Raw genomic sequence first — 13,010 nt, forward strand, 5'->3', positions numbered from 1 at the left:
TTTTTAAACACTCTCAACCCACCTCTCCTCTCTGCAGCTATGGGGATGTCCTTCTTCACCATTGCCATATTGATCCTTCAAGTACTGGGCCATGTGCTCTCTGTGGTTGGATTCAGCCTCTGTGTCTCAGGTAAAAGTCTCATCCTTCTCTAGTCTCACTTTGTCTTACCAGGGATTTCTCTTAGAGTTCTTCTTTCTGTTTCTTTTTCTTTCTTCCTTTTTTTTTTTTAATATATAGACTTTATTTTTTAGAGCAGTTTTAGGCTCCCAGCAAAATTGAGTGGAAAGTACAGAGAATTCCCGTATACCCCACATAACAGCATCCTCCGCTATCCCCCAGCAGAGTGGTAAATGTGTTATAGTTGTTGAACCAGCATTGACACATTACCACCCAGAATCCATAGTTTACGTAAGGGTTCATTCTTAGTGTTGTACATGCTATGATTTTGATAAATGTATAATGACATGGATCATAGTCATAGATACAATATCATACAATAAAGTTTCACTGCCCTAAAAATCCTCTGTGCTCTGCCTATTCCTCCTCCCTCCCCCTAAACCCCTAGCAACCACTGATCTTTTTACTGTCTTCATAGTTTTGCGTTTTCCAGAATGTCTTATAGTTGGAATCATGCAGTATTTTGCCTTTTCAGATTGGCTTCTTTTACTTAGTAACCGTGTCTTTTTGTGGCTTGATAGCTCTTTTCCTTTTAGCACTGAATAACATTCCATTGTATGTATGTATGTACCACAGTTTGTTTATCCATTCACCTATTGAGGGACAGCTTGGTTGCTTCCGGTTTGGGGCAATTAAGAATAAGTTGCTCTAGACATCCATGTGCATTTTTTTGTGTGGACGTAAGTTTCAGCTCCATTTGGGTCAATACCAAGGAGTGCATTTGCTGGGTTGTACGTTAAGAATATATTTAGTTTTTTAACAAATTGCCGGAGTGTCTTCCAAGGTGGCTGTACCATTTTGCATTACCACCAGCAGTGGATGAAAATTCCTGTCGCTCCACATCCTTGCCAGCCATTTGGTGCTGTGAGCTTTTCTTTTAGTACTCTCATTTTCACCCCACTGAGAATAGTGCTTTCCACATTGCCATAAGAATATTGGCTGTATATGGCTTGTGGGCTGATTGTTCCAGCAGTCAAACTGCTATGCCTGTATCTGTGGGAGAGCTTTTAAAATAACCAGGCTCCATCCAGTTGGTTGGAGCCTTAGCTTTACACGCTATTTTCCATTAGTCTTGATGTGATAAGGTACATATTATACAGACAAAGGCTTTTTTCTTTTAGTAATTGGGAGTCATTTCACTGACTGACTTAATAGTGATGAACATTATGTAGCTAATTTTTGTTTCTTGATAATTAGAAAAAGAATCTCCTTAAAACTCAATATTATTACTGTTATTGCTAGTTCTTTTTTAAAAGTTCAATTATTTCATGTGAATTTCTAATATAGAATTTCATTTGTTTTTTACAGAGTGTACCCCAGTACATGGTCCTCTTCTGATTTCAGGTTTGGGTATTATAGCTCTAGCAGAATTACTTGGATTAGTTTATATGAAATGTGTTGGTAAGTCAACCTTATTTTTGTTAGCCTACGCCAGGAAAATGCTTTTGGTTAATTCTTACTGTTTGGGACCAAAGAAATGCATTGGTAACTCCAAAAATGAGAAAATACAGTGAATGCTGCTGTATTTTTTAAATAAATTTGGAATTATTTGGGGGGCAATAAAAGGGGGTAGAAATCATATGAACTAATGAAAAGTTTAGATTATTAACTAGTTTAAAAGAAAACAGCTGTATGTTTTAGAATGTATAAACTTTTTTCTACTAAACAAAAGGAAAGATTTTTGAGGATTCTTTTTTTTAAATTAATTTATTAATTGTTTGTTTTGTTTTGGTATTTTTTTGGCTGTGTTGGGTCTTCGTTGCCGTGCACGGGCTTTCTCTAGCTGCGGTGAGCAGGGGCTACTCTTCATTGCGGTGCTCGGGCTTCTCATTGTCGTGGCTTCTCTTGTTGCCGAACACGGGCTTTAGGTGCGCGGGCTTCAGTAGTTGTGGCTTGCGGGCTCTAGAGCGCAGGCTCTGTAGTTGTAGCGCATGGGCTTAGTTGCTACACGGCATGTGGGATCTTCCCGGGCCAGGGCTCGAGCCCGTGTCCCCTGCGTTGGCAGACGGATTCTTAGCCACTGCGCCACCAGGGAAGCCCTGAGGGTTCATTTTAATTAATAAAAAAGGATTTTTAATTCACCCATTGTTTCTATGATAGAGTCCTTTCACAGAGACCTATTTGTCAGTTGCTCTTCTTGCAGACTATTTACAGACCTTGACTCCCCTAGTAGACAGAATTGAAATTCAAAATCTGTCACTTTTGTTAATTAAAGAGCAGTGTCCTCTGACACTTGACTTTAAAATATTTTTAGTTAAAACCAGTATAATCAGAACATTGAGTTTTAAATTTTAAGCTTTTACTACTCTTAAAATCAGTTGTGAGTAAGTGTGGACTTAGCTTATTGTTTCTAAACTTTGTATTTAGTCTTCCAATTTTCAAATAACAGATCTCTGTGTAAATTCTTATTTTTAATATGTTTATGGAGGTAGATACCTTTAATATTAAATACCTAAAACTAGTGTGATGTCTTACTTAAGCTAAAGATATTCCCTACAATCTGGTTATATTAGTCTCCCTTAAGTAAAAGATTTCTGTCTTTTATTTATGAAGTAAAGCAAACTCTTAACCATTTGTCAAAATAATCAAAAGTTACAAATTAATGGAGTAAAAAAGTCAGTCTTTCTGCTTTGCTTTAGGTAAACTTCATACGTTTCTAAAAATTAACATAAACTTTGAATTGTTACAGTCAGATAATTCCCCACTTGACTTGTATAGTACTTTCAAAGAAATCTTACCTTTATTTATGAACTTCAGCTTTCGCTGACTAATCATTGAGTTCAATTCTTTTATATATTTTTGCCCCCCTTTAATTAATGCTTATTAGATAAACAAGTAAAATACTTAACTAAAATTTACTTATCTTTAGTTTATGTGTTCATAAGCCAGAGTTGTCTCCTCAATGAAATTTTCTTAGTTCAAGCCGTAAAGCGCTATTAAGGCTTCTAAAGCAGAATGGCATTCATTTGTAGCCATTGTGAGCATCGCATTATGAATGCTGATGCAGATTCTATTTCTGTTGAGTCTTCTAGTCACCATTTGTCTGGGTCTTGAAGATGACACTGCTGCTGCTGTAGCTCCCTAGGAATACTTGAGAACAGTACGTGACCTGCAGTATCCCTACGGCGTGATGCTGTATTAGGTGTCTTTGACTGATGGTCAGCTCTTTGTTCTTTTTTTTCCCCTCATTATCTGGATCACGCTCCCTTTTATTCCCGTGCTCCCACATGCCTTCCGTGTCTCACGAAGACCAGCAGCTCTGGAGATGCTGACTCAGTGGAAATAAGCATTGTCTAGCTGTTACCCCCTTGACCTCGCTCTCCCCCCTTCTCCACTGCTACATCCCTAAGAAGCCTGTGAAACCAGTATAATTACAAACATATTACTCTCACATCAGATTCAAAGTGAAACTGAAATCCTGGAAAGTTCCCCAGATTATTTTTTCTTTATGATAGTTTGACATATAAATGTACCATGTGTAAGTTAAGAATTTAGTCCAGTTTTATTTACATTTTGAGACTATTCTAAATTAACTTTTCAAATCAACTTGTCTGATACCAGAGTTCAGAGAAATACCTTCGGTCAGTTGAAGGGCAAGAAGAGAAAAGGTACAGGAAAGTAGCTCTTTAGATAACGTGGTAGACTAGAAAAGTTGATGTGTTTTTCATATATAATCTGAATGTGTAAATCTGAGTATATATAACAGTAAGGTTGCAAATTTGAGCATTTGTATCAGGAAGTAAAAATTGTAAATGCTTCCAGTGTAACTTTAACTTGTTGCAGAGGCTCTATTTTGGAAAAGTCTAAAGAATGTGTCTTGATTTAAAAGTAATAAAATCCTCAGATAGTTTTTTTTTTTTTTTAAATCCAAGCTATCTTGGAGTAAGTTTATGTCCCTATGAGAGATTTAACTTTTATCATTTTCATTATTTCCCAGTTTAAATTTGTAGCCTTAATTATTACTTTAAATAGTAGGATTTTAAGTTTAATTTTCTCTGTTGTTCTTTTTTAACTGTGTTAGGGTTTTTTGTTTGTTTATTTACTAAAACATTTAAATTTCATAAAATGAAATCAAGGGCTGAGAACAATAAGAATGTGAGACAATATAGAAGATTACAAAGAACTAGCTAAACTCATTGAAGTTGGGTGTGTTACCTATGTAGGATGCTTATGTCCATTCTTCATAAGGGTCAGTACTTTTTAATTTTCCTAAGCCATTGCTATTTAGTTCAGTATAAGGGAATATAGTCATGTTTTGATATGAATCAACATACTAGCAGTCAGAAACCATATTTACCACATCTCAGATATTTTAGAATGACATGAAATAGATATGTTAAACTCAGTGATATTTTCTTCCCCATTGTTGAGGAGAGGTGAATCTGGAATCAATAGAAAAAGTTGTCCCTGAAAATTCAAAACCTGGAAATATATTTATAGCATGGGTCAAGTGTTCCTGGGAGAGGAGAACAAATCCAGATGAAGCATTGCCAGTGAGCTCATATGGAATGCTTAAGGCTTGTGATTTAAAAATATATATATACATGGCTGTCAATGCCTTAGGCCCATGGTAACAGCAGATAAATCGCAGTCATTCTTTAGTCACATAGGTCATATGCCTATTGAAGAGGATTAACTCAAGCAAAATTCACTTCTACACTGTTTGGTTTTATAATATTTGAGGGATCACAGCTGACTGGTGCCCTTTGAATCCCTGTTCTTTATAGATATCTTTGTTTCAGAATGGGCTAGCCAAATGTGATGTTCCTTGGACCTGAGAATCAGAACTCAGAAACTCTTCTTTACACATTATTAGGGTTATTAAAGCAGTTGCTTGGCAGTTCTTAATACTAATTCTGATAAATAATTTATGAGCTCGAAAATATAGCTCTAAAATCTTACCTCTGACCCTTCACATTGCCAATCGGAAATTTACATAGCTGTTCAGATCTCTTTTCCTTGATAGAACATAGACACAGGACATGGTTTAGTTAAAGTAAGTTGTATATACATGTAACCATCATGATTGTCCCTAATAAAGTTCTGTAATTCTGCTTGGTTTATTTGGGAGGTTGCTAAATGTGATTTACCCATGTTCCCAACACATTTCACTCCATAGTACTTTGAAAAGAGGTTTCCTTCTTGTTTGGTTGCAAGGACCAAACCACTCCCCAGGTGCCTCCAGTAAAGGAGATTTACTTTCAAGCCACACATGACACTAACAGAGATGGGAATCTCATGAGAGCAGATCTATAACTGGGCCTCACAGCATAAGTATAGTAAGTAGTTTAGGAATTGGAAGAATCCAGTACATCTCTAAAGACTGAGTCATCATTTGCCCTCTCAGTAACAAGAGTTAGCTGATGCCCTCCTGCCAGTGTAGTTACTTAGTTCCTCTCTCTTTGGTTCTTTACCTGCTAGCCAACTAGCTCATCCTCTCCTTAATGTTTTTATATTTTGATCCTATTCATGTCTTCTCACTGGTATATTTTCTTACCTTTGGCTCTAAGCTTTGAGCTTCTCTTTGCTTACTTTCTGTCTCCTTTTCACCTTTCTTTCCCTTCACCAGCTTTCTAGTCTTCTTTCTGTGTCTCCTCTCCAGGTTCCAATGGGAGAGAGAAACTTTTCCGGCCAGTCAGTTGCCATTTCCCCCGTTGGAGTGAGCCTTACCTGCTTCTGACTCCTCTATAGATTGGCTTGGGTCAGGTGTCACCCCCATTTTCCATCAGTTTTAGAAGCTTGGTAGAGTGGACATGGAGGAGTGGTAGGACATAATTAGCACAGAAGACCAGAGCAGTGCTGGGGGCCTGCCTCAGTCTGCTCATAAGTAAATCCAGTGCCGTCATCCAATCCATAGACCAGTGGAACTGACTATCCAGTAGCATCCTTCCTACAGAGTCACTCACAGGATGTTGCCCCTTGATGCTTATCTCTGTAGGACTCTGATTCTGTATTTAGGACTGGTTTTAGCTGCTCCGGGACCTTCTCACTTGGTTTTTGTAAGGAAGTTCTCTTTTCTTCCCTGTGCAACTAGAGCGGTTCTTTTCCCTTTTGTCACTTTCTTCGTGCCCTGTATTCCTTCATCTTCATTAACCAATCCATTGAGCAGCAGTGAAGGGTAACTTGAAAAGCTAAGAAGGGATACAGAGAAGGGCTTGATCGTAGCTAAAACTAGCTGCCTAGAATAATTCTCTACACTCAGAGGGATCTGATATTTTCTTTAGTTTGTTAGCTATGTGGAGCTTTGAAAACTGGAAAGATGGAAGAAGAAAAAAAGAAGACTGGGCTACAGGGAACAAGAGCAGTGAGCTAAGGGTGGCGATGGAGTGGTCATTGCCTATTCTTTCCACATTCCAGCTGGGTCAAGTAGGGAGGGGTGGTGTAGAGCCTACAGAAGGGCTGAGTCGATGCCAAAGTTTTTCCACCACAAAGTGTAACCAAGTGGCTGCTTTGGGGGGAGATATGGCATGCACAAATGAGAGAGTGTGTGTGTTTATTATTTGATTGGGTGGATTATTTGCATCATTTTATTCTGTCAATGTATATAATTAAGAGTGTTCTGTATTTTTAATAGTCTATCAAAGCCAGAAATCTTTCAGTGGAGTTACTGGAACCTTTAGTTTTAGCCGTGAACATTTTATCTTAAAATTAAACATAATATTGCCTTAATTTCTTTCATTTATTAAATTCATTTTCTTATATTTTAATTTCATCAGCTTCCAATCACAAGACTATACAACCTCCTAGGGTAAGTTAAAATTTCTTAAATGAATTGGGTATGATCACTTGATGGTTTAGTCTGAGGAATGGTAATTGAGATATTGAACCCCATTGCTCTCTGTTTGGTGTGACATCAAATTAAGAGAACACTGAAGTCATTTCATGACCTTTGCATGGATAGATCCAATCTATTTTAAAACTTCTGTTTGGTCATTTACTAGCAATGGGATAGAATAAATGATACCTTAAGATTGTGCTGTCTTCTCACACCCAGAACTGAAAAGTTTATGTGTAAGAATAATGGTCGTTATCTGCTGAAGGAAGCCGATTCCAATATATTGCCTCACCTGTTGGATCCATTTGATGTGCATATGCAGAATGATATTTCAGGCTTAAAAATGAGGGAGAGAAGTTTATATTAAATTGATTTCATTAAAAATGATAATCTATAAAGTAAATGGAAATCTGGCTGAAAAATAGCTGTTCTGAATTGATTCATTTCCCTCCTTCCCCCATTTTATAAGCATTTTTCTTCCTGCAAACTGTACTGTAGTTTTTACTATATCTTGGCTACCTTAATAAGCTACCTGAGAAAATTCCAAGAAAAGGAGCAAATTTAGGAGATAAACCGAGAGGGATAAATGAGGGGGGGTGAAAAAAACATTTGTAGATAGAGACTCATCCTGGTGACAAGCACAAGAGCTACTTTATGGAAATAAGATCTTGAAAGGGCTGTATTGTACTCACCTTCCTATAAAGGATTAATAAAAGCTCTGTCTGGAATGCCAAAAGCAAGACTGCTGTCTGTGGCAGGAAGCGGAGATTACCTATGCCCCTAAAGCTGATAAGCCTCAACAGATGTGCTTGAGAGGCGAGGGAAGTGGGGTTGCATCTTAACCCAGGTGTTCACTCTAAAAACATTGGTGCCGTAGCTACACTGGTCACAAACAGCCAGAAGTTTTAAAAGTGCCTCTGTTAGACATAATCCAGCCATTAGACCATTAAATCATAACACTTTTTCTTTCCCTGTTACTGAGTTCAATTTGCGCGACTTGAAAATGATTGTTTTGTTCTCATCTCTGGCTTAACTGTATTATTTATTATGTTGCTATCTGTGTTTGTGCTTCTCAGTTAGGATTTCTTGAACGGAGAGAGGCAGGGTGGGGTGGGAAATTCTGCATAAAAAAAGAATATTAAGAGAATAATTCAGTTATTATAAAACTAATAGCTAGACTTGGCAAGCTTTGCTTTTCTAACTAACTTTTATTGCTTTACTTTGGTTTTTGACTATATATATTCACTGTTTGTCTATAGTTTAAATGTTAGCATATATAAATTTTAGTAGAAAAGGACATGAAATAAATTCTATTTTATGTAAATATATTTTAAATATTTTCCAGAAAGCTGTAGAGGAACCCCTTAATGGTATGTGGTTATTACAAATTTATAAATTCTTCTTGATCCATTACCAGTTCATAATAATTTGAACTGGCCCCCAAAGCAGTTAGAATGCTGTCTATGCCTTGGGAAGAATCTAGGTTTTTTTTATTGCCTTAACCTCTCTTTTCTTGATTATTCATCAAGAATTAAGAGTATTGCTTTTGTAACATTTTCACCTCTGAGAAAAATGCACTGTTCTGTGTCTCTCCAGTAGTTGCTCGTGCTAGCCAGGTGATATTTGGGTGAGGGGACTATTGCCTTTTTAATTGGCCAAGATGAAACGTAACACCCCCAGTAGAGAAGAATCTCAGTTAATTTCAATTTCTAATTATAAATTTCAGGAAGACACAGGTTGTCATCTTGGAGTGAGACCAAAACGTCTCACTTTCTTTCTCTCTAAATCTAGATCTGTATTCCCAACTTTGTGTCCCTTTGTGGAGCCTGTGGGTATGATCCGCAGAAAGGCTTTTGTAATCAAATAATAACCTTAAAATTAATTTGGCTTTATAGCTGTGGAATAGTTGGCATGATATTACTGCATATTTGTTTGTCTAGAAATGATTTCTAATTGTGGAATCTTACTAACTGCTTGGCTTGTTACTAATTCTTAGCATTTAAAGAATCAAAAGGAATGATGAATGATGGTAAGTATAAAATGCACCCACAATTATAGGTGGGTTAAAATATGGACATTGAAAAGAAATAAAATTGCTTCTTGAAAGTATGGCTTTTTTTAAATAAAAGGGACACTGTCAAATCATAAAGGCCTACATTTCTTGGTTTCTAAAACTTCAATCTACTCTGTTAAAAGTTGCAAAACTAGTAATATAAAAGCTGTAGGGTGTCACTAATCAGACTCTTCAGTCTCATTGCTCACAACAAAGAGGAATTACTTCTTTTTTAAAAAAGGTATTTTTCAGATGCAATGTCTGGTGACTGTAACTTTAAAATGCTTTTTATACGACACTTAGATAATTTGGCACAAATCTTTATCATCTTGACAGAGTTTCTTTTGTGCTTGTGTTAGTGATTTTGTTGCATTTAACCCATGGAGACTTAATATCTCTGCTTTTCCAAGCAGGAACTGGGTTCTAACCTTTTGGGAAAGGATTTAAAAAAGAGGGAGAGAAATGTTTAGTCACTTCAGCTCTTGGGAGGGGGGACTCTGGGCTAATAACTTCTAATTTTTATTGACTTTCAAAGACCTATATTTATTAGTTCTTAAAGATAAGTAAGTCTGAGATATTGAGTGCTGCAAGCATTCATTTTGATTTTACCTTAACATGTTCTGATACTTTAGTTCTGTTAACATTTTAAAAACTATGTTTTCATTTTATCAAAACTTTCTTCATACCTTTGCTATTTACAATCATTCCCTGATCATGTGAATAGTCTGCTTCGTATTTTACTGTTTAAAGTCTGTGACCTGCCTGCTAACCTCTACAGCAAAGTGCAGCATTTATCTCAAGAGGCTATATTCCCCTGAGTGTAATTAATTTTTGCGTAAGATTAAAAACACGCTGACTGTGCCTAGTGGACTAAGTTTAAAACAATGCTTAGACTGTGTTCAATAAGCAGTCACAGAATGATCCCACTTTAGTAATTTTGCGTCACAGCCTTTATTACAAAAAATGCATGCTCTACTAACCACTGCCCTCCTAAAAAAAACCATGATTAGCAGGAATACATTAAATGGCATTTAAAAAAGAACTGGTACCTGAAAGTGTGGCATGGTTTGTCCGTGTTTGCATTCTGGTGTTCTATTTTTTGATTTCGTTGTTTTTTTTTTTCCTTTTCCTACTGTGGCGACATTCCTCTGTAGTTGTATAAAAAAACTAAACACTTCTTCATTTTCAGAAAACCAGTAGAAGAACCTTGAGTGCCTCTTCCTTTGTTAATTTCCTTTAAGATGTGACTTTTTTTGCACCATTGTATCAGGAGTTAGACAGCAGTTTTTGTGTGTTCATAGTGCATGAAATCTACAATGACCTTTGAAATTCCCTTAATTTTGCTAATTTTTAGCTGTTCAGAATTTGTGGGTTTTTTCCAAATGTCTGTGGTGGGTTCTTCCTACTAACAGTGCACGATGCCCATAGTGTAACTGCCTTGTTGGTGAGTGAGGTTCCAGGTACCCTCTTGGGACCACAGTCCCATTTCCTCTTTCACTTACACCTAATCACATGTTTAATTCTCTTACCTTAAATGAATGGTGTCGATCTAAAGTGAAAGTGATAGAATATTGTTCTAGGATAAATATCTTTTGCTATGGAAGAATCAATGTCTCTCGGCTTCTCCGCCAACCCAGCAAACGGAGGTTATCAGATTTTGTTGATTTTTATTTCCATTTGGCATTGGCCTTTTACTTACTGCAACTAAAAAGGCTAATGATTTGCCCGGTTTATGTCTGTGACCTTTGCAAATCTAAGATTAAATAATTTTTCTTTATTTTTAGATACCATATATCTGAAACGATTTTCAAATTTTAAAATACATCAACTTGTTAAAGGCGTAGAAAATAGACATCATAGCAATTATATGTTCATTTTTCAATTTTCCAGAGTAACTGAAGTAAAATGATGGACTCTGATTTGGAGAGTAGTACGACATGAAAGAAATACACTTGTGTTTAAGCACCGTGGCCTTGATTCACTGTTTTGGAGAAGAAAACAAGAAAAGTAACTGGTTTCCATCTATGGGAGAAAGTAAATAATTGACCTTTCAATGATTGTTACAATTAAGTTTTTATTCAAAGCATTTTTAATTTAGTTAATAAAAGAATTATGGTCTGTGTTGTGTGCCCAATTGATATCCAGTTTTCTGTTGTTACTTTTATTCAATTAGGGGCAAAGGAGAGTGGGCAACTTCCAAGAATGATGCCTTTCAGATCCTGGGGCCTCTTGACTCTAGGTCACCAGTTTAAATTGGTCCAAGGTGAAAATTTCCTGACACTAACCTGGTTACCCAGAGCTATCTATGAAAACAGTGGCTTCCGTCAAGCCTTAGAAAACTCAGGTTCACAGCCACTGTGGCAATTAATGGTGTTAGCTGAATAATGGGTCTGCCACTTCCAGGTCAAGGGAATAACATTAAGCACAGACAGGAATTCAGTCGGGAACATCTGTCTTGTAGGCTGCCTCCGTGGGATGTGATACTGACGGAGATCATGGTCTTCATTCTTGGGGGTTGCCACTCACACATTGTTCCTTCAACGTACAGTGTACCAGACCCTTTCCGGATTGAGGGTGATTTTACTGATGGATGTTTCCTTCTTTTCTTCACACAACCCTTTACATCCTGTCTTGTCCTTCTGTTATTTGCTTCTGCCGCTGTATGAGATGTAGCACTTTTTCTCCTCTTTGAACATGGTCCAGTGACACGGTAACATCACTGCAGAAAGGAGCCAGACTTATTCTCAGAGAACCTTGTTCACACTTTTCAGCAGAAATAGCGATGGTTGTAACATACGTATTCCCTTCCTCGGATTTGAAGGCACAATCTACAGTGTTTCTTCGCTTCTTTTCTGATCTGGGGCATGAAAAACCAAGATTGAGATTTGAACTATGAGTCTTCTGCATGGCAACATAATGTGTGTCACCGTCAGGCCAATAGGCCAACCCTGAACGGGTGATTTTATTACTGTCGTATCTGTGTTGCATGATAAACACCCGTCATCTTCCTCCTGTCGTCCTGCCTCATATTCACCTTACTCTAAGATTGAAAAGTAAAACAAAACCCACGTTTCCTACCCCCATTAGAAGAAAATTAACATTCTGACAGTTGTGATCGCCTGGAGTACTTTTAGATTATTAGATTTTCTTCCCTTGTGGGTGTGTGTGTGTGTATGCGCTCATGTGTAAGATAGGCACATGTATCTTCTGTATGGACAACAGTGGGGTACCTACAGGAGAGCAAATGTTAATTTCATGCTTTTAGTGAAAACAGTTAAAAACAAAGATCTTTATTGGGTGGACTTATATTTGATGTGAATATTTGATCACTTAAAACTTTTAAAAATTCTAGGTAATTTGCCAAGCTTTTTGACTGCTCACCAATGCCCTCTAAAAATACTAGTTATTCTTCCTGTTTGTGTAATAAGACATTCATATTTGTAGTTGCATTATTAATAGTTATCTCTTAGTCCACTGAATGTTCCCGCGTGCCTCTTTTATGCCAAATTGCTTGTCATATTTTACGTTGGGACCAAGTGGTTTGCCCATGGCAAACCAAAATTTATAACCTGCTGATGCCTCAGAAAAGTGAACACACTATGAAGACAGCTCTTCTTGAAAAAAAAAAAAAGGAAAAAAAAAGTTCTTCCCTAATTGTGTTCCTGTGCAAAATATTATCATATGTAGGGCTTCCCTGGTGGCGCAGTGGTTGAGAGTCCGCCTGCCAGTGCAGGGGACACGGGTTCGGGCCCTGGTCTGGGAAGATCCCACATGCCGCGGAGCGGCTGGGCCCGTGAGCCACAACTGCTGAGCCTGCGCGTCTGGAGCCTGTGCTCCGCAACAAGAGAGGCCGCGATGATGAGAGGCCCGCGCACCGCGATGAAGAGTGGCCCCTGCTGGCCGCAACTGGAGAAAGCCCTCGCACCAGAAACGAAGACCCAACACAGGCATAAATAAATAAATAAATAAATAATTTAAAAAAAAAAAACAGTTTAAAAAAAAAA

At 37.4% G+C, this 13,010-nt stretch overlaps 1 protein-coding gene across 4 annotated transcripts in view; it reads left to right on the plus strand.

The window, feature by feature from the left end:
- CD47 (CD47 molecule) overlaps window positions 1–12,692 on the plus strand; it is a 53,966-nt gene extending 41,274 nt beyond the window's left edge. For 2 of the 4 annotated variants that reach the window (XM_036849991.1, XM_036849987.1), the window contains 6 exons: window positions 38–130; window positions 1,487–1,579; window positions 6,895–6,926; window positions 8,299–8,323; window positions 8,950–8,982; window positions 10,897–12,692. In XM_036849991.1, coding sequence (XP_036705886.1) covers window positions 38–130; window positions 1,487–1,579; window positions 6,895–6,926; window positions 8,299–8,323; window positions 8,950–8,982; window positions 10,897–10,901 — 281 coding nt within the window. In that variant the 3' untranslated portion in view covers window positions 10,902–12,692. The remainder of the gene's footprint in view (window positions 1–37; window positions 131–1,486; window positions 1,580–6,894; window positions 6,927–8,298; window positions 8,324–8,949; window positions 8,983–10,896) is intronic. The other 2 variants (XM_036849988.1, XM_036849989.1) reach the window with 2 other exon arrangements.
- The last annotated feature ends 318 nt before the right edge of the window (window positions 12,693–13,010 follow it).

Source organism: Balaenoptera musculus, chromosome 4 (assembly GCF_009873245.2).
Source record: "Balaenoptera musculus isolate JJ_BM4_2016_0621 chromosome 4, mBalMus1.pri.v3, whole genome shotgun sequence".
NCBI lineage: Eukaryota > Metazoa > Chordata > Mammalia > Artiodactyla > Balaenopteridae > Balaenoptera > Balaenoptera musculus.